This window comes from Pseudopipra pipra, chromosome 4 (assembly GCF_036250125.1).
Source record: "Pseudopipra pipra isolate bDixPip1 chromosome 4, bDixPip1.hap1, whole genome shotgun sequence".
Taxonomy (NCBI): Eukaryota; Metazoa; Chordata; class Aves; order Passeriformes; family Pipridae; genus Pseudopipra; species Pseudopipra pipra.
Window position 1 is genome coordinate 74,240,070 of NC_087552.1, and position 25,636 is coordinate 74,265,705.

The following is a 25,636-nucleotide window of genomic DNA, read 5'->3' on the forward strand; positions in this document are numbered from 1 at the left end:
AGAAAAGAGACTGTGCTGACAGGTTTAGGAGTGAAAATTATTCAGGCAGGATTGCTTGGCTCTGCAGAGGGACCTGGACAAACTGGAGAGTTGGGCTGATTCCAACAGGATGAGGTTCCACAAGGCCAAGGGCCGGGTCCTGCCCTTTGGCCACAACAACCCTCAGCAGCTCCAGGCTGGGCCAGAGGGGCTGGAGAGCAGCCAGGCAGGAAGGGAGCTGGGAGTGGGGATGGACAGGAGGCTGAACAGGAGCCAGAGTGGGGCAATGGATCCTGGCCTGGATCAGGAACAGTGTGGTCAACAGGTCCAGGGAAGTGATTCTGCCCCTGGACTCAGCGCTGGTGAGGCCACCCCTGGAGTGCTGTGTCCAGTTCTGGGCCCTCAGCTCAGGAAGGACATGGAGGTCCTGGAGCAGGTGCAGAGGAGAGCAACGAGGCTGGGGAAGGGACTGGAGCACAAGTGCTGTGAGGAGAGGCTGAGGGAGCTGGGGCTGTTCAGCCTGGAGAAAAGGAGGCTCAGGGGAGACCTCCTCACTCTCTGCAACTCCCTGACAGGAGGGGGGAGCCAGCTGGGGGTTGGGCTCTTTTCCCAGGCAACCATCAGCAAGAGAAGAGGGCTGGGTCTTGAGCTGTGCCAGGGGAGGTTTAGGTTGGAGATTAGAAAGAATTTCTTTGCAGAGAGGGTGCTCAGCCATTGGAATGGGCTGCCCAGGGAAGTGGTGGATTCTCCATCCCTGGAGGTGTTTAAGGTGAGACTGGATGTGGCACCAGTGCCATGGGCTGGGAACCACAGCGGGGTTGGATCAAGGGTTGGACTTGATGATCTTGGAGGTCCCTTCCAATCCAGCTGATTCTATGGTTCTATGATCTATGTCCTGGGAGAAGTCCTAGAGGAAGCTTGGAGAAGCTGTGCTTGGTGTGGTGGGTTAATGGAACCAGAGCAGCAGCATTTGGTTGGAATCAAATCTCATTCCTTCCTTCCTGCCCCAAATCCAGCATCTCCATCAGGATCTTGTCAAATATATAACATTCTCCTGACTTCTTATATATAATATAAATATAAATATATATACAAATATAAAATAAAATACAATATATATAATCCTGACTTTTTTCCTTTTCTGTGCCTCATCCCATCCACTCCAACCAGCCCGTGCTGCTGCTCCTCAGCCTCCTGCCCAAAGGGTGTGTTGGGTGTGCAAACCTGGTGTAGCCAAGGTGTAGGAAAATGAGTTTGGAGCACTGAGTAAAAAAGTTCAGAGTGTAAACCTTGACCTGGAGTCAAATTGGGAACAATTTGTGTCCTGTCAGACGTGGGGGAGATGGGGCTGTGAGTCGGGTGTTTATTCCCTTGCCAGTGAGCACCACATTTAAGTACCTTCTGACATCTTAAAAAGGGAAAATGGGGATAAAAAGGCAGCTTTTATAGGATCAGGTGAATGACAGTAGGAAATGGGGATAGGAAAACTTTCTGTCTTGTCTCTGTAAGATGACATTTTAAAGGTATCAAGGTGGTAATAGAGAATAAATCACCGAGTACGAGGGTGGCATTAGAAATTTAAAGTACTCCTCTGCTGCTGGGAATTTTCTGTCCTGTTGTTCTATTTTAGCATCCAAGTTGTCTTCTCTTCACCCTCAGTCTGCTTTTTCTCCTGGAGCAAGGAATAGCTCCTCTTAACTCTGCCAACAAAGGGAGCTCAGCTGGATCACTCCCCGTGCCCTTTTCAGGGTGGGGTGGGAGCATCAACACCAAGCAGGAACAGAGATAACTCACTTTGGGTGTCCAGACCTCAATTTCACCTTTAACATCCATAAAATTGTCTCTATTTTGCCTCCTTTCTTGCCAAGACTCTCCAGGACTGAACATTTTTACTCTGCCGACTTATTCAGGAGGGGGTTTGTGTATTGATTTGCTGCAGGGATTATCCTTCCCCTTCCTGACCTCGTTGCTGAAACCTTTTTTTTCCTTCCCAAGTGTGTTCAAAATGCCTCTATTTTCCCTGGCACCCTCCTCTGTAACATGGAATACCAACCAGGAAGGGAGATTTCCATGGTTTCCCCAGCAGAGATGTTCCAAGGGATGTGTGCTGTGTATTATTTAGTGCCCTGCCTTCATTTTCTTCCCCTTCCTGCTCTCACCTGGCAGTATTTCTTTCGTATCTTCTCTCTTAGACTGGGATTTAGGGCATCCTTGGTCGAAGAAAAGGCTTCAAATTGGGGAATATTTTCAAACTGTAACTGTGAATCAGGATTTCCATCGTTGTTTAAAGTCTCCAGCGGTGTTTTGGACCAGGATCTGCTCCAAAGGATCTGGTATCAGCTTTTTGCAGGAATATTAAAAGATCAGGCAGGAAATGGCCCTAAATTTGAGCAGTGCCAGGTGCTTTGGAGGGTTTACTGGTGTGTTCTCCCAGCTCTCAGCAGTCATTTGCCACACAGACCTTCCTGTGTGGTGTCTGTCAGTGAGAAGAAAATATTGAACTTGGTTTTGGGGTGGTTTGTAGAGAAAACACAAATTGGGGGAGAGGAGAAATCACAGCAAGAGGGTGAGTGAGGAGGCTGAGTCACGTTGTTGGTTCCCAGTTCTCTCATTAGAGTGGAAAACAGAAGTCTGAATATGTATTTTTAACCAGTTAAAGTGGATTTCTTTCACAGAAGTCCCAGGAAAACAGACTGAAATTAAGGAGCTGTGGTGATTTAATAACTCCATGCAAATTCCTCTTCCCTGTGTTTGGAGGCAGAGTAGTAAAATAAGAGCACAGTGTTACTCTCAGGTGTAACCTGGGGTGTTGCAGATGGTGGAGAACAAAACTGCAAGATGAATTTCTTATCTGGAAGATCAGCAAGTTTAAAGCATCCCAAATTCCTCATTTAATCCCAGGAAGGACATGCTGAGAGTTGATGATGCCAGTCAGTGGCTGCAGAAAGGACCTGTAGAAGATTCCTGGTGGGATGAGGATCTCCTGAAGGATCAGCCAAAAACATCAACAGGGTGTCCCTGCCCATGGAAGGGGTTGGGAATTTTTTAGGTCCCTTCCAACCCAAACCAGTCGAGTTCCGTTGTTGGTTCCCACTTCTCTCATTAAGAGTGGAAAAGAGAAGTCTGAGTGTCTATTTTTTACCCAGTTAATGTGGATTTTCTTCCCAGAATTCCCAGGACAGCAGACTGAAATTAAAGAGCTGTGGTGATTTAATAACTCCATGCAAATTCCTCTTCCCTGTGTTTGGAGGCAGAGTAGTAAAATAAGAGCACAGTGTTACTCTCAGGTGTAACCTGGGGTGCTGCAGATGGTGGAGAACAAAACTGCAAGATGAATTTCTTATCTGGAAGTTCAGCAGGAGTTTAAAGCATCCCAAATTCCTCATGTAATCCCAGGAAGGATTAAATGTCCTGATCAGTGCTGAGAGTTGATGATACCAGTTAGTGGCTGCAGAAAGGATTTGCAGGAGATTCCTGGTAGGATGAGGATCTTCTGAAGGATCAGCCAAAAACATCAACAGTGTGTCCCTGCCCGTGGAGGGGGTTGGAATTAGGTGATGTTTAGATCCTTTCCAACCCCAGCCATTCTGTGACACCCAACTGGGGGTAAAAAAATCCAAAGCTGGTTTGGTTTTCTCTTCTTTTAAACGGCAAGAGCAGCAACACCAATTATTTAGGTTTTTTAGGGACGTGGCTGAGAATTGCAGAGCTTTGGGAAGGACCTTTTGTAGGTCAGTGCCGTGGTGCAGTTCTGGGCTGAGCAGGAGGTCACATCGAATAATCGGAACTTTCCACTCTCCCTAAATTTAAAATCCATGGATGGGAACCATCTCGCAGTGCCAGGGGGCTTTTTCCAGCATCCAAAGGCCGCCTGTGCTCTGCAGGGATCCATGTGATCCATGTGGCCTTGCTCTCCAACTGCAGGGAACCGTAGCAGAAATCAGAGGTGCCCTGAAGAGGAAAAACATCCCAAAATGTTGATGTTGATGAGAGGTTCCGGCTCAGGGGGGAATTGGGGGCCTGGTTTTGGCCGAACGTGGTCCTGTCACTTCAGGCTCATCTCGGGGTGAACTTGGACGTGGCCAGTTCCAGCTGAGCAGTGGGAGGTTGAACCTCTCCGTGCAGGGCTGGAAAACATGGACACGGCTCTGGGAGCCAACCAGGCTCTTCCCACGGAGCCTTCAGAGGGGTTGGCACTAGGGAATGAGGTGGGGTTTATATCCCAGAAAAGAACTGGTGGGAATTTGACTGAAGATGAAGCTGGAGTATCAAACTAGATGAAGCTGAATTATCACCCTTGGGATACCAACCCCTTGCATCCAACCCTTTCCTGGTTCAAACTAGGTGATCTTTAGAGGGCCTTTAAAAGGTCCTTGTAAAGGACCTTAAAGGGACCTTTTAAGGTTCCTTCCAACCCAAACCATTCCATGATTCTGGCAGTTCATGAAGGGGACCTACAAGACAGTTGGAGAGGGACTTGGGACAAGGGATGGAGGGACAGGACAAGGGGGAATGGCTTCCCACTGAGGGCAGAATTAGGTGAGATATTGAGAAGGAATTCCTGGCTGTGAGGGTGGGGAGGCCCTGGCCCAGGTTGGGCAGAGAAGCTGTGGCTGCCCCTGGATCCCTGGAAGTGTCCGAGGACAGGTTGGATGGGACTTGGAACAACCTGGGCTAGTGGAAGGTGTCCCTGCCCATGGCAGGGGGTGGAATGAGATGGTCTTTAAGATCCCTTCCAATCCAAACCATTCCATGATTCCATGATTGTATCAAGTCCAGCTCTAGGCGAGTTCAGCCTGGTTTTACAGAGCCCACAACTGCATTGTGCTGATCTCTTTACCCTCGTGAGCAGGGACAGGACCCAGGGAACGGCTGGAGCTGTGCCAGGGCAGGGTCAGGTTGGATCTCAGGGAAAGGTTCTTCCCCCAGAGGCTGGTTGGGCACTGCCCAGGCTCCCCAGGGCAGTGGGCACAACCCCAAGGCTGCCAGAGCTCCAGGAGGGTTTGGACAATGCTCTGAGGGACAGGGTGGGATTGTTGGGGTGTCTGTGCAGGGCCAGGAGTTGGACTGGATGATCCTTGGGGGTCCCTTCCAGCTCAGGATATTCCATGATTTCTGTATAAAGCTGTTCTGGTTTCAGGCTCTGAGGTGTCTCCCTGATGACAGGGATCAGCAGCACAGGTACCCAATTTAGCTATTTGGAAAAATCAGGGAGAGAAGGAGTGTTGTGTAATTATCCCCGAAGAGCTCAGCTCAATCAAAGGTGCATCGTGCCACTGTGTAATTATCAGGTATTGATGCACAGCTTAATCTGCATGGACTGGATCCTTCTGGTCTTTTAAAAAGAAACCATCTTATTCTTGTTATTAAAGGTCAGGTTTTCAGTGCCCTCCTACTGGGCATGATTATGATGAATAACTTACTTACCTTAATCAGCCCTGAATTAAATATCTTCCGTCATTTCAGCGTGAGGCGACTTCCCAGCAGCTTTGCTTTCTGCTTTGTTGTAGTTCTCAAGTGTGGAAATGCCTGTTGAGAAGCATTTGAACGTTAATTCTCCCCTCCCTCTCCCTTTCAAGGCAGCCTGCAAAGTCAGTCACCAGACTAATTAGCTGACATTAATATGTTCACTGCTCGAGGGGCTTTAAAAACTTAATTTTCGGCGATGATGAAAGCGACGGAGAAAATTGTTTGTTTGTTGACTGGCGTGGTAGTTTGGGTAATTGTAGCTAAATGCTTTAAATCACTTGGTTCTGAGGCCGTGTGGCTCATCTTCATGGAATATTTATGGCTCCTGTGTTGGTTTTTTTTTGCTGATGCCGGTTTTTATTTGGGAAGGGAACTCCATTGGCTTCTCCCCTTCCCCCCCCCAAGGTCACTGAGTTAGGAGGACATAAAGGGAATGTTCCCATGGCAGGATCTGTGTGTTACTTCCACAGTGGTTCTCCTCTGGAGCCAGGCTGGGAGAGCTGGGGGGGTTCCTCTGGAGAAGAGAAGGCTCCAGGGAGAGCTGAGAGCCCCTGGCAGGGCCTAAAGGGGCTCCAGGAGAGCTGGAGAGGGACTGGGGACAAGGCAGGGAGGGACAGGACACAGGGAATGGCTTCCCAGTGCCAGATGGGATATTGGGAAGGAATTGTTGGCTGTGAGGGTGGTGGGCAGAGAAGCTGTGGCTGCCCCTGGATCCCTGGAAGTGTCCAAGGCCAGGTTGGAGCACCCTGGTCTAGTGGAAGGTGTCCCTGCCCATGGCAGGGGGGCACTGGATGTTCTTTAAGGTCCCTTTCCAACCCATTCCATGGTTCTCTGATCCCCGAGCACCTCTCAGTGCTGGCCCTGGAGATGTGAAGATCCCTTTCCACCACTGCCAGGACAGGAACCTTCTCCAGAAGCCCTTGGCAACCCCAGGAGGGTGTTATCCCCTTCCCACACTGGTGGAGCTGCTGTTCTGGGAGTTGTCATTCCAGGAGAGCTGTGGGACGAGTCCTCCTCACTGAGTTAATCATGCCTGGAAATAGGGGTTGATAACTGTGCATAAGCAAATAGATATTTGTGCTCAAAGGATGACCTCTAATCCTGCTTGTCTCATCAGGATGAGAGGGAACGGCTTGAAGTTGTGCCAGGGGAGGTTTAGGTTGGATATTGGGGAAAATTCCTTCATGGAAAGGATTGTCCAGCCTGGCACAGCTGCTCAGGGCAGGGGTGGAGTCCCCATCCCTGGAGGGATTTCAAATCCCTATGGATGTGGCACTTGTGACCCATATGGATATGGGTCAGTGGTGGCCTTGGCAGTGCTGGGAATGGTTGGACTGGATGATCTCAGAGGGTTTTCCAGCCTTAACAATTCCATGAATCTGTCAAAGGAAAGTGTGGCTGACTCTGTTGAAGGATCTTCAAAAGTTCTTTTCAAACCAGTGGTGTCTCCTGAGGTTGCTCTAAAAACAGCAGCCCAGGAGTCCAGGAATATCTGAATTTATGAAATACCTTGAAAGATTAAATCTACAAATTCCTGGGGGAAAAAACACCCTCATTGATCAGACTATTACTCTTTTCTGGCTCCTCTTATTCAAGTTCACCTCCTTTGACTTTGTGGGATGTCAGCTGGAATTTTCCTGTGGGATCCTGCTTGCTTTGCTTCTGCTCTGCCTTAAAATGAAAGCTCATCTGTTCCCACTGCTCCCTCACCACACCCTGGTTTTAGAATCGTGGAATCATGGAATGGTTTAGGTTGAAAGGGAGCTTAAAACTCATCCAGTCCCACCCCCTGCCATGGGCAGGGACACCTTCCACTAGCCCAGGTTGTTCCAAGCCCTGTCCTTGGACACTTCCAGGGATCCAGGGGCAGCCACAGCTTCTCTGCCCAACCTGTGCCAGTGCTTCCCTACTGTCCTCCTTGAATTTTCCTACCTAGTGTGTTTTCCCTCTCTGTTAAAAACTGAGACAAAATATACTCCTGTGAAAACTCAAGTTCCTTCATTTCTAGATCAGCCTTTTGCTTTTTTTTAAAGCCATTCTTCACAAGGAGCAAACAAAGTCCAGAACGTGTGGCTTTCTTCTGGGAAAAAAAATCACCCTTATTTCCTGGCTGAAAAATATAAATTATAAAATAAAACAGCCTGTGCAGGGGGCAATTCCCAGGATGGATGGGAGCGAGGAGGGGGGGGTTATACAGAACCTGGTGGCTGCTTTATTGTCGGGAATAAAACTTCCAGGCTTTCCCTGTCAGGAAACACGGCGTAGGTTATACGACTCAATTAACCTGGGAACCTCAAGAGCTGTTTTTCTTCTCCCTGAGAGCCTGTGCTGCTGCCTGACAGGGCTCTCCTTCCATTCCGAGGGGGGTTTTTCTCCCATCACTACCACACTCTTCATTTTGGATTGTCCACTGCTCAGTGTGGGGGAATTTAAAGAATGCCTGGTAGGAATTGCTGTGTTGAAAGTGTCCAAGGCCAGGTTGGAAAGGGCTTGGAGCAACCTGGGCTAGTGGAAGGTGTCCCTGCCCATGACAGGGGGCTGGAACTGGATAATCTTTAAAGTGCCTTCCAACTCAAACCATTCTGGGATTCATGGAATGGTTTCTGGTGCCCCCAACATAAGAAGGGTGTGGAACTGCTGGGGCAAGTCCAGGGGAGGCCACAAAATTGATTAACTGGAGCATCTTCCCTAAGGAGACAGGCTGGGAGAGCTGGGGGGGTTCCCCTGGAGAAGAGAAGGCTCCAGGGAGAGCTGAGAGCCCCTGGCAGGGCCTGAAGGGGCTCCAGGAGAGCTGGAGAGGGACTGGGGACAAGGCATGGAGGGACAGGACACAGGGAATGGCTTCCCAATGCCAGAGGGCAGGGCTAGATGGGATATTGGGAAGGAATTCCTGGCTGGGAGGGCTGTTCCAGGTTGGGCAGAGAAGGTGTGGCTGTCCCTGGATCCCTGGGAGTGTCCAAGGCCAGGTTGGACGGGGCTTGGATCAACCTGGGCTAGTGGAAGGTGTCCCTGCCCATGGCAGGGGGTTGGAACTGGATGGGCTTTAAAGTTCTTTCCAAGCCAAACCATCCTGTGATTCTGTGATATGGAATAAAAATCAAACTCAGTGCACATGAAAGTTGTGCAAGTTCAGAGTTTGCAGCTATTTAAATATTAAAGGCCGGGGTTGTGTTCCAGGAGAGGCTTTTTGATGTGATTTCATTGTAAGCCTGTCAAACGCTTCGCCTTTAAAATCCTCTTCAGGCCTAAGTGATTTAAAATATTCCCAGGTTGTCCTATTAATTGTGTCATCTGGCAAGCAAAGGTTGGCTTGAAAGAGCATTGAGGTTCATTATTTGAAATCTCAGAAATTAGGAGTGAGAGCAAGGCAGGTTCTGGGCTTTCTTGATGTTAAGTGCTGCTGGCTTCTAAAGCCAGGCTCAACGTCCTGGCTGGGGAAAAGCCACACTTTTCTCCCTTACAACATCATAAAACCTTTTAATTAAAATTTCAATGCACCAAACAAGTGTTGAGGGATAGATACGTGCCTAGGTTAGACATGCAGGGCCCAGGCCCTGGGGCAGAGAGTGACATTCAGGTTACAGGACAATTATTTCTCAAATTAATTCTTAATTTTTTAGGGGGAACTTTGTGCCCTGAGTGGTGCTACACCACAAGCTGGGCTTAGGGAAAGGATGTTTCCTCAGGCATTTGCTGCTTGGGTTGCAGCTTGGACTGTTGGTTTTCCCTGTTGTGCTCAGGTGAGACCCCCCTGCAGAGCTGCCTCCAGCCCTGGGAACAACAGCACAAGGACGTGGAGCTGCTGGAGAGACTCCAGAGGAGGCCCCAGAGGTGCTCCCAGGGCTGGAACCCCTCTGCTCTGGAGCCAGGCTGGGAGAGCTGGGGGGGTTCCCCTGGAGAAGAGAAGGCTCCAGGGAGAGCTGAGAGCCCCTGGCAGGGCCTGAAGGGGCTCCAGGAGAGCTGGAGAGGGACTGGGGACAAGGCAGGGAGGGACAGGACACAGGGAATGGCTTCCCAGTGCCAGAGGGCAGGGTTAGATGGGATATTGGGAAGGAATTGCTGGCTGTGAGGGTGTTGAGGCCCTGTCCCAGGTTGGCAGAGAAGCTGTGGCTGCTCCTGGATCTCTGGAAGTGTCCAAGGCCAGGTTGGAGCAACCTGTTCTAGTGGAAGGTGTCCCTGCCCATGGCAGGGGGTGGACTAGGTGATCTTTAAGTTCCCTTCCAACCCAAACCCTCCTATGATGCCATGAATTAGTTCTGCCCAAACAATCTCACTGGGCTGCTCCTTTCCAACCCAACCCACCCCATAATTCCATACCCTCACCACTACTATTGACTTCACTCCCATCCATGTTGCCAAATTGCACATTTTCTTGAGTAAAACAACTTCCTCTGAAGAACTGAGAGCTTTTTAGTCCATCAGTCTCCTGGACACCTCCATCAGCACAGCTTGTTGGTTGATTTTAGAGCCATTAGACAAAGCGCTCTGCGATCGCTGAAGGGGACAATTACAGCACCAGCAACCCAACAATCTGTTTCACACTTTGCTTTCGTCTGCAATCTGCTGGTTTGCTTTAAATATCCCCAAACTCCTCGTGTCCTCTTCCCCAAAGTGTGAGCTCCACACAAAGTTTGCCTACAAATCCTTCGTTGCAGGAGCCTTCCTCGAGATTTTTCGCTTCGTGACAGTATCTACAATCTGCTCAAAAATGCCCTTTTTCCCCCTCCACTCCTTTCTTGTTTTTCTTTCAAAAATTAAGGGAAAACTTTATCACATGCAGTGAAATTTTATATTTTCTTTTAATTAAGCTGAGAGCTAGTGAAGGTTGTCTGCCCCCCAGCCTGTGCTGCACTGAGCTCATCGTGCCTTGCCTGAACCCCAAATTACAGAGAGAGCCCTCTAGTTTTCTGCACTAAATAAAAATCCCAACGTAATCGTTGTCTGGGCAAAGAAAAGACCATGAAAGCTTCTCAGAGGGTGATAATCAGTGACATAGGATCCAGTTGGAGACCTGTCACTGGTGGTGTCCCCCGAGGTTCAGTGCTGGACCCAGCGTTGTTTGACTTCATCTGGTGACTTGGACCAAGGGCTGGTGTCTGCTCAGAGGTTTGGTGATGATACGAAGCTGGGAGGAGCAGCTGATACCTCAGAGGGTTTTGTGGCCCTTCAGGAGGATCTGGACAGGCTGGAGAGATGGGCAGAGAAGAACCTTCTGAAATTCAGCAAAAGCAGGGGCTTGGACCTGGGGAGGAACAACCAGATCCCGGGGGACAACGAGCTGTTCCTGAGCCAGCAGTGTGTCCTTGTGCCAGGGAGGCCAATGGGATCATGGGGTGCATTGGGAAGAGCATTCCCAGCAGGTCAGGGAGGGGATCCTGCCCCTCTGCTCAGCCCTGTGAGGCTCATCTGCAGGGCTGGGTCCAGCTCTGGCTCCTCAGCACAGCAGGAACGTGGAGCTCCTGGAGCGGGTCCAGAGGGGGCTGTGAGGGTCATGAAGGAACTGGAGCAGCTCTGGGAGCAGGAAAGGCTGGGGGAGCTGGGGCTGTTCAGCCTCCAGAGGAGACACTGAGAGGGGACCTCCCCCATGTCTGTAGGGTCTGCAGGGAGGGGGCAGAGGATGGACCAGGCTCTGCTTGGGGGGGCCCTGCAATGGCACAAGAGGAACGGGCAGGAACTGATGCCCAGGAAGTTCCACCTGGATGTGAGGAAGAACTTTAACTGTGAGCACTGAACAGATTGTCCAGAGAGGGTGTGGAGTCTCCTCACTGGAGATATTCCAGAACTGTGTGGACACAATCCTGAGCCATGTCCTCTGGGATGACCCTGCTGGAGCAGGGAGGTGGGGCCAGATGGACCCACTGTGGGCACTCCCAACCTGACCCATCCTGGGATTCTGTTTATGAGGTCAAGAAAATGATGATGTAATTATTGTTACCTGATAGCACAGGAAGGACGTGGAGCTGTTGGAGCAAGTCCAGAGGAGGCACCAAGATGATCAGAGGGATGGAGCAGCTCTGCTGGGAGGAAAGGCTGGGAGAGTTGGGATTGTTCAGCCTGGAGAAGAGGAGGCTCTGGGGTGACCTAATTCTGGCCTTCCAGTGCCTGAAGGAGCAACAAGGTGGAGAGGGACTATTTCCAAGGGCCTGGAGTGACAGGAAAAGGAGGAATGGCTTCCCCACTGCCAGAGGGTGGGGTTAGGTGGGATATTGGGAAGGAATTCCTGACTGGGAGGGTGGGGAGGCCCTGGCACAGGTTGGGCAGAGAATCTGTGGCTGCCCCTGGATCCCTGGAAGTGTCCAAGGCCAGGTTGGACGGGTCTTGGAGCAAGCTGGGCTAGTGGAAGGTGTCCCTGCCCATGGCAGGGGGTGGAACTGGATGATCTTTAAGGTCCCTTCCAACCCAAACCATTCCATGATTCCATGGATTCGTTCTGGCCAAACGATGTCGCTGGATAACGACACCTTCCTTTCACCCTCTGCTGTGCTGGGAGGGGGATATTTGATGCAGTTTGTGGTGGTTTTTTTAGCACTTCCTGAGTGCTGGAAATGATCAGTTCAGGACTTGGGAGTGTCAAATTGCCCAGAATCGATGGGAAATGCGGGTGGTGATGGTGGGAATTACGGAGAGCGTTCGGTGATGCCTCAGGCCAGCTTAAAAATTGAGGATAACTGGTGTTGCTGGGGATAAGTAGTGATGGTAAATGTGCAAAGCTCTGTGGTTTGGGCAGTTTCTGCACTTAAGGGTGAGAGCACTGGTTGTTCACATGCCCTACAAAGCGTTGGCCTCTTCCCTTGTTAAACAGAGGCATCGATTCCCATCGGACCTCTTTGCTTCAGGGAATTTTGGCTTCTCCATCCCCTCCCAGGCTGTGCTGTTGCTATTAAAGATCAATCATTGAAGCCAAAAAAGAAGCCTGTTCACAGCTCAGCTAAAAGTGAAACGCTGCTCCCAGCCCAGCTGTGTAGACAGTGCCTATTTTCTGTGTGTTAAAAAAGGGGGGGGGGGAACTGCATTGTGATGCTTAAAAGTGCTTCTGAGCACAATAAAAAGATGTCTTGTGTCCTGAGGGCTCGAGGGGATTTATCCAGGAAAAGGGGTTTTTTTTTGTTATTTTAATAAAACATTTTGCAACAAGGACATGTTTGCCATTTGATACATTTGCTGCATTCAGCAAGGAAACAATAAAAGCGGAGGATTATTCAATAGCAGCCTGACAGCGTTTTGCTGGGGCTGTCATAAAAAAAAAATAAATAGCAAATTCATTCCTACAGCACTTAACAAACCGCCGCTGTTTGGTTTAAAATGATTCCCACAAATCCTGTGGAGCGGGAATCGGGCAGGTGATGACAAACAGCAGCTTAAAAAGTAAAATATCTGCTTTATGGAGGCTCGAGCAGGTCGTTTTCCCTCCCTCAGACTTCGCGTCGAGCTTGTCCCAAGAACTTCTACAACGCGAATATTTCCCATTACCTGCATCTTAAACCCCATTATGACCCCGGGAGGTTATTTTTTTCCTTTTAGAGACATTTTCCCCCTTCACATCTTCACATGGGGACAATGTGCTGATGGTGTTTTTCTCTTTGTTAAACCAGCAACTCCTGCGTGAGATGCAACAGATGGCGAGTCGCCCCTTCGCCTCCATCAACGTTGCCTTAGAAACAGATGAAGAGCCACCAGATCTCATCGGGGGGAGCATAAAGGTGAGAGCTTGGGGCTTTGGGATGGTCCTCTCCACCATTTGTCCCAGGTGTTTACTGCAATAATCCCAAACCCTCCCTGTTTTCCAGAAGCTGGAAGGCCGGGAGGGCCAACAGGTCCCGTTTTAATTTGATTTGATCGCTTCGGATTTGCACTGAAAACTTCTGGGCTGGTTCAGATAAAACTCGTGCTGATTTAGCCTGTGAGATGTTGGGTTTGCCTTGTTAGTTTTGTGCCTTCTGATAGAGAAAAAAAATCAGCTTTGCACCAGGCAACATTTGGCTGCAAGTACCTGCAGCTGCTGCGAATAAAATCACCTTTCTTCGGTGATACCTCAAAGCAAACAGGAATATAATCATGTCTGTTGGAATATAATCTGTCTGTTGGAATATAACCTGGTTTTGGGAAGATAGTCTCTCTGTTGGAATATAATCTGTTTTTTGGGATATAATCTGTCTGTTGGAACGCTGTAAAAATATTTCTGATTATAAATATACGTTCCAATAGATCTCGTGACGAGCAAATAGGAGCGTGGAGAAATCACTTTGTCTTAAACACAACGTGCTGGAGTTTTAGGAAAAGCATATTTAAAAAGGCAACAATTGAATTAAAAGATCTTTTTAAGGTGATGCCTTGACTTGCATGGATTTATATGCCAAACTTAAAAATGAAGAACCTGAGAGCACTGATTGTTTTTCTTCCCTGCCCAAGGGCAGCTGGATTGTTTTATTTTGTTGAGGCTGAAGGTTTTTGGAAGTCTTCCTCCTTAGGCTGAAGGAGAGTAGATTGAAATTAGATATTAGGAAAAAGTTCTCCCCTGTGAGGGTGGTGAGGCCCTGGGACAGGTTGGGCAGAGAAGCTGTGGCTGCCCCTGGATCCCTGGAAGTATCCAAGGCCAGGTTGGACAGGGCTTGGATCAATCTGGGCTAGTGGGAGGTGTCCCTGGAACCATCCTCCAGTTCCTCTGTGCCCAAATTTGAGTCTTCATTTTAATGCAAGAACCCCAAACTTGTGTCACCACTGATGGTTTCCTTTCCCTGTGGGAAAGGTTCTTGAGGAGTTGATTGGAAGGTGACAAAGGGGAACTGCAGGAGGAAGGGCTGGGATGATGGAGAATTGGATAAACTGTGTTTTAATTGTATTTTCTTTGTGGTTTGGCTGATTTTAGCCAAGAAAAGAGTGAAATGCTGCTGTGTTCCTGCACTGGAACCATCCTCCAGTTCCTCTGTGCCCAAATTTGAGTCTTCATTTTAATGCAAGAACCCCAAACTTGTGTCACCACTGATGGTTTCCTTTCCCTGTGGGAATCCAAACCTTTGGTTTCTGAGGAGTTGACTGGAAGGTGACAAAGGAGAAGTGGAAAATGGGACAGTCTTGTCTATGAAGGATTAATTTGCTTCTCCATTGTCCAGAGCACCTGCATGGGGAAAAAACTTGTGGCAGGAGGGAGATGCAGGATGGGATGATACAGAACTGGACAAATTGTGTTTTAATTTGTATTTCTTTCTAGTTTGGCTGTTTTTAGCCAAGAGTGAAATGCTGGTGTGCTGTTGGACTGGAACCATCCTCCAGTTCCTCTGTGCCCAAATTTGAGTCTTCATTTTAATGCAAGAACCCCAAACTTGTATCATCACTGATGGTTTCCTTTCCCTGTGGGAATCCAAGCCTTTGGTTCCTGAGGAGTTGATTGGAAGGTGACAAAGGAGAAGTGGAAAATGGGACAATCTTATCTGCAAAGGATTAACTCCCTTTTCCACTGTCCAGAGCACCTGCATGGGAAAAAAAGCTTGTGGCAGGAGGGAACTGCAAGAGGAAGGGCTGGGATGATGGAGAATTGGATAAACTGTGTTTTAATTTGTATTTTCTTTGTGGTTTGGCTGATTTTAGCCAAGAGTGAAATGCTGGTGTGTTCCTGCACTGGAACCATCCTCCAGTTCCTCAGTGCCCAAATTTGAGTCTTCATTTTAATGCAAGAACCCCAAACTTGTGTCACCACTGATGGTTTCCTTTCCCTGTGGGAATCCAAGCCTTTGGTTCCTGAGGAGTTGATTGGAAGGTGACAAAGGAGAAGTGGAAAATGGGACAATCTTGTCTGCAAAGGATTAATTCCCTTCTCCATTGTCCAGAGCCAGTTGGCAGCCCAGTGTCCAGCCAGTTCCATCCTAAACTGCTGTTTTCCAGCTGGATGGGATTAAAACTGTGTTTTCAATTAGTATTTTTCCCGGGGTACTTTGGAATAATAAAAAGGGATTTACCTGCAGGACTGTTCCTATTAAGGGGCTGCAGCTTTGGGTTCTTTCCCACTCCACAAATCCCCACTGGATTGCAAATCCACACTGAATTTGCTCAGTTATTCCAAAATCTCTTGGCTTTTCTCTGCAGCTCTTTGTGCTGAATATTGTGATTTTTTTTCTCTGAGAGTGTTGAACATCCCTGGGTGTCTGGGACTCATCCAAGTGGCTGAACTGCTGGTGCTGCAGCTCAGGCTTTTTTTTTTTAGGGTTTGTTATCAAATTAATCTCAGTCTTGTAACCCCCTGCAGCCATTTTTAGGAGCTTTTCCTTGAAGAATTTGGAGAGTTTTTAGGGTTTAGAAGCTTTTCCTGGAAAAAAAATCTGGAAAGTTTAGGATTTTTAGGAGGTTTTCCTGACAGAATCTGGAAAGTTTATCTTTTTTAGGAACTTTTCCTGGAAGAATTTTGAAATTTCATAGTTTTTAGAAGCTTTTCTTGCAGGAATCCCAAAAGTTTATGGGTTTTAGAAGGTTTTCCTGAAAGAATTTGGAAAGTTTCTCATTTTTAGGAGGCTTTTCCTGAAGGAATCTGGAAAGTTTATAGTTTTCCATAGTATATTTAGTATTGTAATGTAGTTTAAAAAAAAAACTATAATTTTTTTATAGTCTTTCCTTGAAAGAATTTGGAAAGTTTATGGTTTTTAGAAACTTTTCCTGAAAGAACCTGGGAAGTTTATAATTTTTAGGAGCTTTTCTTGAAATAATTTGAAGAGTTTATAGTTTTTAGAAGGTTTTCCTGAAAGAATCTGGAAAGTTTATGGTTTTTAGAAGCTTTTCCTGAAGGAATCTGGAAAGTTTATGGGCTTTAAAAGGTTTTCCTGAAAGAATCTGGGAAGTTTCTAGGTTTTAGAAGGTTTTTTTGAGAGAATCTGGAAAGTTTATAGTTTTTCTATAGTATATTTAGTATTGTAATACAGTAAAAAATAAATTAAAAGTAAAAATAATAAAAAATAGTATAATTTTTTTAAAGTCTTTCCTTGAAAGAATTTGGAAAGTTTATAGTTTTTAGAAGCTTTTCATGAAAAAATTTGGAAAGTTTACATTTTTTAGAAGCTTTTCCTGAAGGAATCTGGGAAGTTTATAATTTTTAGGTATTTTCCTGAAATAATTTGAAGAGTTTATAGTTTTTAGAAGCTTTTCCTGAAGGAATCTGGGAAGTTTATAGTTTTTCCATTGTATATTTAGTGTAGTAATATAGTAAAAAAAATAATAAAAAATAAAAATAATAAAAAATATATATATTTTTTTATAGTCTTTCCTTGAAAGAATTTGGGAAGTTTATGAGTTTTAGAAGGTTTTCCTGAAAGAATTTGAAAATTTTATGTTTTTTAGAAGCTTTTCCTGGAAGAACCTGCTTCTCTGCAAGTCCTTCCTCAGACAGCAAGCTGGCTGATTCCTTAAAAATAGCAGGAAAATGGATGGGAATCAGCACCTTCCCCCAGTAATCAGTTTGCTTTGTTAGGGGAGAAAGTGCTGTTGAGTAATTTGGAGGCTGCCAGGAGATCCCATCTGTTCCAGAGGAGCTGGGATGAAGTGCTGGGTGGATTTGGGAGTGGGAAGGGGGTTCCATGGATTAATTTGTGTATTTTCAGTCAGTTTTTCCCCCTTGTTCAGTTCCTTTTCCATTCCAGTGGAGCTCCAACCAGCAGGAAAGGAGCAGGGAGATGAGTTGTAAGTCCTGGGGAGGGTTTGGGGAAGGTGCAGGGCTGGCAGTGATTTAAAATGAAACATCTTCCAGCTCCAGGGTGACTTCACCTTCATTTTTAGTTTTGCTGTGACTTGATTTTGGGACTGTTTCATGCCAGGAGAGTTCAGTGAAGAGCCAAAGGCCGAGGAATGATGGTTTTTCCAGCTTTTCTTGTTCTGTTGTCCCTGTTGGTGACTCACCTCGCCCTTCACACTGACCTGCCCTTACTCCACCACATTTGCTGAGGGCCCAGCTTTGGAGATGGGATAAAAGTCCCCTTGAGCAGAACTGAGCAGGCTGTTGAATCACAGAATCATTAATGTTGGAAAAGTCCTTTGGGATCATCGAGTCCAACCATCAACCCACCACCACCACCACGTTCATCATCAAACCATGTCCCCAAGTGCCACATCCACGTGGGTTTTGGGCACTTCCAGGGATGGTGAAATCAGTGCCCTGGGCAGCCAATTCCAAGGCTTTACAAAATTTTCAGTCTGTTTGTGTTTTTCCCCCTTGTTCAGTTCCTTTTCCATTCCAGTGGAGTTCCAACCAGCAGGAAAGGAGCAGGGAGATGAGTTGTAAGTCCTGGGGAGGGTTTGGGGAAGGTGCAGGGCTGGCAGTGATTTAAAATGAAACATCTTCCAGCTCCAGGGTGACTTCACCTTCATTTTTAGTTTTGCTGTGACTTGATTTTGGGGCTATTTCATGCCAGGTGAGTTCAGTGAAGAGCCAAAGGCTGAGGAATGATGTTTTTTCCAGTTTTTCTTATTCTGTTGTCACTGTTGGTGGTTTTTGGGCACTTCCAGGGATGGTGACTCCACCAGTGCCCTGGGCAGCCAATTCCAATGCTTTACAACCCTTTCCATGAAGGAATTTTCCCTAATATCCCATCTAAACATCCCCTGGCACAACCTGAGGCCGTTTCCTCTGGTCCTCTCGAGGTGTGTTGGAGGGGACAGGAGCAGCTCAGGGTTTCTCAAGGACAATAGAAATAAGCTGGAAGTCATGATCCTCAAAAGGATAATATCTGGAGAGGAATGGGATGAAATTCAGGGGGGAAATAATGGAATAATCTTGATCTGGAGGTGGTTGTGCAGCCTTTGAGGGCAGGAAGGCCAGAGTGATTCAGCCTGACCTGGCTTGGGGCTCCTTAACTTGCCTTTGGAAAGGCACTTTAATTCCTGGTGTTTGCTGGTTCCAGGAGCTTTTCCAAGCATTAACACCAAGGAATTCCAAGCCTGGCAGCGTGCAGCTGTGTCCTTGTCTTCAGCAAAACCACTTCCACCCATCAGACTCCCCTCCCAGAGCATCGGGGTGACAAGGGGGACACGTGAGGGAGAAGTGACATCCCACCAACAGAAACACCTCATGAAACCTTCACCCAGTGAATTATTTCCAGTTTAAAAAAAAATAAAATTGAAAAATCAGGGGGAAAAAAAATATTAGAGAGGAAACTTTTGCTACTGCCATGGTATAATATGGGATGTAAATATTTGAGAGGGAGCTGTCAGGAGACCAGCAGAGATATCTGCTCAGCCTGCCCTGTATTTAGGGAACATTTGGCTGATAAGTGATTTAAACTGGTTTGAGATTTGAAGGCTAAAAATATTTCCTCAGGTTGGGCCCTGATTTTAGGTGATAAGGAGGAATTTGCTGGAGGGAGAGGGAGGAGCACGAAGCTTCCCACAGGAGAGGGATTTGCTGAGCTCGTTTTTCCCCCTCTGAGGAGCATCTCTCTGATTGAAGTCCTAATAACACCAGCAGCTTCTCCCCAGCATTATCAGGGACCTGGTTTTGCATTCCTTTATGCCAAGGAATTATTTTGTGTGTGTTCTGTTTTCAGTCTTCATCCAGCTGAGGTTTTTTGTTTGGTTTTTTTTTTTTTTACTTCTTTTACTTTTTTCTGTACAAAACCCAGCCCGAGTGGTCAAAAAGAACCATAAAAATCCTGCCTCTTCACCCATAAAAAATCAATATATATATATATATATATATATATATATATATTTATTGCCCAGATTTGCTACCCATGGCCTCATCCATCCCATCTTTTCCCCCAGGGAACGGAAAAAGGAAGGGTGAGTGGTGGTGTCCAAAGCTCAAAGCTGTGACATGAGATTTGGTCCTCTCAGGGTGACTGGCCTTAGAAATCCCAAATCCCCAAATCCTTTTCCTTCTCCTTCCAGAGCTGGTGGCTGCTGGAATGAAAATAAAAATAAATAAAAAAAAAATAAAAATAAAAATAAAAAGCAGTTGTTAAATGCAGTGGGAGCAACTCAGTGTGAGCTCCCAGCTATTGGAAATTCAGGATGCTCAGATCTCTCTTTTCAATTTCAGACCCTGAACATCCATCTGAGGGTTTGAATACGAGTTTTATTTAGTTCCTCACATCCAGTTTTGGGGCCATGTCGTGTTCAATTCATTCCCCCCCCCCTTTGCCTCTGTGTCACTTCCAAGGTAGATACAGGCACAAGGTAAATGTAAATTTTTAATCTAAACTCATTTACTGTGAATTATTGCTGGGAGTTCATTCATCTCTATCTTGCAGGACACACTTATTACCCTGAGAATATGATTTTTAAAGCTTAATAATCTATTTTTTTTTTTTTTACCCCAGGAAATTGCTTGTAACTTGTTTTTACAAATGTTCACTCAGCTTTTAATGGCACAATTTAAAAACTTGCAAATGGAATTTGACCCTTTTTTTTGTGCAGAGTGAAATCACCTCAACAAGTGGAATCAAATAATAAGGTTTGAACTGTTTGGGGTAATGTTCCTCTTCTCATCCCCCACCATAAGATTTTTCCCATAATTTTAATTTCCTTCCTGGAAATTGAAAACCACAGAAGAGTTATTTGATCAAACCACAGCAACATGTTTTTCTTTTTAAGGGGAAAGAAAATAATAATTCTCTAAGTTATTTATTTTTTTTGGTAATACATTTTGAAAAGCAATGTGCTGGTGGTTGTATCACAAGACCTAAATAAAAGGGCTGCTGTGTTTTGGAAATGACACTGAGTATTTATTGTTCTGGCCATTTAGTTTTATGTGGCACGTTATTAACCTTGCCAATTTGTCAAATAAAAGCAGCGTAAATAGAAATAATGAGACGAAATCAAACTGTTGAGGTTGAGCATCACACGATTCCACCCGCCTGGGGAAAACATTGGGCTGGGAAATTGTCTCCTGAGGGAAACTGGGGGTGGATTCCACACCTGGGTCACCTGGAAAGAGCCCGGACAAATTCCCGGGAAATTCCATTGGTGTAGAAAATGCTGCTGGAAAAGCTGGATTAATTAAATCCCTTAATATGTCTCTTGCTGCTTTTAATGTCTGTCATTGTTTTGAGCTCTGTGCTTGTTAAGTACACATCAAAACTCGGGAGCAACTGGAATTATTTGGCTTTTTAGTGGAATTATTTGGCTTTTTAGTGCTGGGTTGGGCCAGTAATTTGTGGGAAACGGCCGAGAACAGATTTGCTGCCTCAGGGAACCAGGAGCTGTGTCACCACTTAGGAAAATACCATCAACTTCCCATTTCCACCCAGAAAGAGTGGGAATTGTGTCCAGGCTGGCTTTGTTGCTCTTTGACATTTGCACCGTCCTGGTTCTTGCATTTCTTGGAATTCTTGGGGTTTCTTTCCCGTCGTTTCCATCGATCGTGGTTTGGCTGCTGTGGAGGAGCAGGGAAAGGGGAATTGCAGGAGAAGGGTCCAGGTTATTTGTGGGCAGTGGGGGAGGGGGGAATTCTGCCCCTCTGCCCCTGTCTGAGGTGAGACCCCCCTGCAGAGCTGCCTCCAGCCCTGGGAACAACAGCACAAGGACGTGGAGCTGCTGCAGAGAGTCCAGAGGAGGCCCCGGAGCTGCTGCCAGGGCTGGAGCCCCTCTGCTCTGGAGCCAGGCTGGGAGAGCTGGGGGGGTTCCCCTGGAGAAGAGAAGGCTCCAGGGAGAGCTGAGAGCCCCTGGCAGGGCCTAAAGGGGCTCCAGGAGAGCTGGAGAGGGACTGGGGACAAGGCAGGGAGGGACAGCACACAGGGAATGGCTTCCCAGTGCCAGAGGGCAGGGTTAGATGGGATATTGGAAAGGAATATATGTGAGGGTGTTGAGGCCCTGGTGCAGGTTGGGCAGAGAAGGTGTGGCTGCCCCTGGATCCCTGGAAGTGTCCAAGACTATATTGGATGGGGCTTGGAGCAACCTAGTCTAGTGGAAGGTGTCCCTGCCCATGGCAGGGGAGTGGAATTTTCATGGCTTTTAAGATCCCTTCCAACCCAAACCATTCCCTGCTTCTGTGATATTAACATGGAAACTTGCAGGAACTCCCCCAGGTTGGATTTCCTTGCTGTGGTGCCACCTTGAACATGCCAAGGATGTGGGAGAACCACTCAGGGGGCAGCAGTTGGTGATGAAGGGAATTGAGGAAAGACCAGGCTGGTCTTGAGGTAGAACCTGCCAAGGGTTGAGTCCACCTCGATGGACAAAGCATGGGCAGGGAACACCTGGTTGTTCTAAGATTTTTTGGCAGCTTCTCTGCCTGGTTTGAAGTGTGTTGTGGCTCTGTTTGCACCTCCCACGTGCTGCTGAGCTCTGATGGGACACAAAGCTCTCTCCATCCGACGTGTTGGGTGCCAAAGGTTGATGGCCCAGCATGGAATGGTCGATAGCTGGTGGCTCCAACAGCTCCTGGGACAGGGAAGGGCAGGGATTAAGGGAACTGGTGCTTTCTCTGCTTCTCTGCAGGTGATTTGTGTGCTCATCCCCCTCACCCCGTGTCCTGCTGCCCCCACAAGTTCAGGGGCTGATCCAGAGGGGCAGGTTGGCCGGGGCTTGGAGCAACCTGGGCTAGTGGAAGGTGTCCCTGCCCATGGCAGAGGGGTGGAACTGGATGATCTTTAAGGTCCCTTCCAACCCAAACCATTCCGTGAATCTGTGATCAGCTGCATGAAATGGTCACTCCAGTGCAGTCACAATATTTGAGGACAAGAAGAACCTCAGGGCAGGGGCCTGGTGGCTCCACCAGTTGTCTGTCCATGGCCATTGACCGTGGTCTTTGTCCCCTCTGTGTCCCCTCCAGAGCTGTGACCTCTCTGTTCAGGCATCTCTCAAAACAGCTCCTCTTGTGCTGAGTGTCAGAGGGATGCACCTTATTTGCATAAATTTGAATAATGTCAGCTTTATTGTGCCAGTAAGCCTTCAATAAAAAGGGAATCACTTCAATAATTCAGCAGTGGCTTTATCAAAACACTCCAGGTGGAAGTCGCTGGCAGGGGCAGGTTTGAAGCATCTGATGAAAGGTGTCAAAAAGTTTGGAGATCTCCCTATTTTATGTAGTTTTTATAAGTTTGCCATTCAAAGCCACCTCTCAGATTGAATCCCAAGCATTTTGATCTCTACTTTTTAGCAAGTCCACTGAAAACCTTGTTGCAGGAGAACAGCTTGGATCTGCAAAAAGAGGGAACGGCTGGAGCTGTGCCAGGGCAGGGTCTGGTTGGATCTCAGGGAAAGGTTCTTCCCCCAGAGGCTGGTTGGGCACTGCCCAGGCTCCCCAGGGCAGTGGGCACAGCCCCAAGGCTGCCAGAGCTCCAGGAGGGTTTGGATGTGGTGGGATTGTTGGGGTGTCTGGGCAGGGCCAGGAGTTGGATTGGATGATCCTTGGGGGTCCCTCCAGCTCAGGATATTCCCTGATTCTGTGTCAAGAGCACTCAGGGCTGGGGAAAGAAGGGACACCTGAGCTCTTCTGAGGTCTCCCCACCAAAATTCCACTTGATGAAGCCACCCAGCCTCTCCTCAGCCCCTCTGTGCCGTGGTGGCACCTCCAGAGGTCCCATCCAGACACAGCAGGGGCAGGACCAGGATTGTGAGATCCACAATCCAGAGCACCCCGAAACCCCGCGGGATTCCCTCCCTGTGTGACTGCAGGCCCCAGTCCCCAGGCTTCTCTGTCCAACAGAGGGCACAGCTTGCCCTTCACTCCCAGCTGACCTCCTCCTTGCATCGGATTCCTCATTCCCGTCACTCCTGCGTGAGTCATTCCAGAGTCATTCCAGCGGCTGCGCTTTGTCTCCCGGCCGGGCGAGCACAGCTTGGAGATGAGATGCACAAATGAGTCACAGTTCAAAAAGCAGGTGCCTGAACTGTCAAAAATAAATGTACAGGATTTGATTCTTCAGGCTGGTTTTTGTTGTCATGCTTTGCTGTCTCTGGAAAAGCCTGGATTTGATGGAAAATAGGGCTGGTTTCCCCCCCCTCCTTTTTCAGTTTTAAGATTGAAATCAGCTGCAGCAAAACGATGCTGGGCTTAATTCCCTCCAAATTAGTTTGCAACTGCCTGACAGGTTTTGGGTGCATCATAATCCTTGCTGTGGTTGAGAGAAAAAAAATTCCCCGTGCAAGAATATTAACAATTTTTTTTACTAACCCTCAGCTGTTTTGGGAATGTTCAGCCTGGAAAGGAAAAGGCTCCGGGGTGACCTAATTGTGGCTTTCCAGGACCTGAAGGAGCCGACAAGAAAGAGGGAGAGAGACTATTTACAGGGGATGGAGGGACAGGAAAAGGGGGAATGGCTTCCCACTGCCAGAGGGCAGGGATAGGTGGGATATTGGGAAGGAATTCCTCCCTGTGAGGGTGGGGAGGCCCTGGCCCAGGTTGGGCAGAGAAGCTGTGGCTGCCCCTGGATCCCTGGAAGTGTCCAAGGCCAGGTTGGACAGGGCTTGGAGCAACCTGGGCTAGTGGAGGAGCTCAATCAGCTGAGCCCAAAGAAGGCCGAGATGTAGAGCTGGGGAAAGGCCAGGGAGAGGGTTAAGGCACAGAGGAAGGTCAGAGGGATGAACAAATTGAGGTGGGAAGGATTGGAGGTTAAAAGAAAGTTTCTGGTGGCAGAGCCTTGAGGTCCAGGAGCAGGGAACCTCTGGAAAGGTCTCCCAGAGGTGGGAGCCCAGGCTGAAGGTGTGACTGCTTTTAAAGCTGAGGATTGGCCTTTTCTGTGCCTGCATTAGTGAAGGGCTGGATTTGGTGACTGTGGGATGGATTTTCCAGCCTCCTGTTTCTGTGAGTTGGCTGGAGGATGAGGAGTGTGATGCTGAGCATCCTCAGGGGTTGGAAAGGACTTCAAAGGTCTTCTCATTCCAGTCTTCCACTTTGTTGCTCCAACCTGGCCTTTGACATTTCCAGGGATCCAGAGGCAGCCACAGCTTCTCTGGCCAACCTGGGACAGGGCCTCCCCACCCTCACAGACAACAATTCCTTCCCAATATCCCATCTAGCCCTGCCCTCTGGCACTGGGAAGCCATTCCCTGTGTGCTGTCCCTCCCTGCCTTGTCCCCAGTCCCTCTCCAGCTCTCCTGGAGCCCCTTCAGGCCCTGCCAGGGGCTCTCAGCTCTCCCTGGAGCCTTCTCTTCTCCAGGGGAACCCCCCCAGCTCTCCCAGCCTGGCTCCAGAGCAGAGGGGCTCCAGCCCTGGCAGCATCTCTGTGGCCATTAATCCATTAGGAGTCAAACCCAAATGCATTTCAAAGCATTAGAAAGGACAATCTCTTCCTTTTCACTTGCTCCTTCATCCTTCTCTTCCCCCCATCACTTCCCTGGCCTGGTCTTTGCTTCCCACCCTGCTCAGCACCGAGGGTGAGGTGAGAGCCCCAGGCAGGACCCTCCAACCTCTGGAATTCAGCAGATCTCTTTTATCAACAGTGAGATCCTTGACTCTGCCCAGCAGAAAATCCACTTTGTGCTCTGTTCTTGCTCCCAAACCCCCTGGGCTGCATCCCTGCAGTTCTTTCTCCGAGCTCTCTCCGTTCCCTCTGCTAATTACGGGACACAGCACCAGGATGTGCTTGGGAGGGGGGGAAAGAAGCTTCATCCCGAGTTTGTTCCTTCGCTGGGGGTGGGGAGGTGAAGAAATCTGCTGTCACAGCCCAGGCAGAAACAGCAGCTGCCATCCTGCAGCCCCGTGGAACATGTGTTTATCTGCCTCGCACAGAGCAGCGAAATCCCGCCGCAATCATCGCAGGGAAGGGGAGATATGGAAACAGCTTTGAGTTTCATTTTGCTGGCTGTCGTCTCCCTTTGTCTTTTTTATTGAGCAGCAGTAATTTAACAGTGTTGTTTGACTCCTGTTCAGGCTCTTTCAGTGCCTTGTGCTGTATTGAGCTTCTGTTGAACGTTCAAGTGCAGCGCTGCAGTTTGATGCCTGATGGAAAAAGCAATAATTATTTCATTAATACCAGGGTAGAACTTGTCCATGCTGAACAAGAAAGCAGAAAGCACCGAGTGTGTCATGTAAAATAATGTTTCTCAGCTTTGTTTTTGCTTTGTTGTGGAACAAAAGAACTCATTCTTTTGTACCTGCACTCATTGTGTACTCTTGCAACCTCCTCTTTTTGGAGAAGAGACCTCCTTTGGGTTGGAAGGGACCTTAAAATCATCCAGTTCCAACCCCCTGCCATGGGCAGGGACACCTTCCACTAGCCCAGGTTGCTCCAACCTGGCCTTGGACACTCCCAGGGATCCAGGGGCACCC

General features: G+C 48.0%; 1 protein-coding gene across 2 annotated transcripts in view; it reads left to right on the forward strand.

The window, feature by feature from the left end:
* Positions 1-25,636, forward strand: part of ATRN (attractin) — a 163,548-nt gene that overhangs the window by 130,275 nt on the left and 7,637 nt on the right. For both annotated transcript variants that reach the window (XR_010430335.1, XM_064653595.1), the window contains exon 27: positions 13,041-13,148. Coding sequence is in view for 1 of the 2 variants with exons in the window: in XM_064653595.1 (XP_064509665.1) it covers positions 13,041-13,148 (108 nt within the window). In the remaining variant the exon portion in view is untranslated. The remainder of the gene's footprint in view (positions 1-13,040; positions 13,149-25,636) is intronic.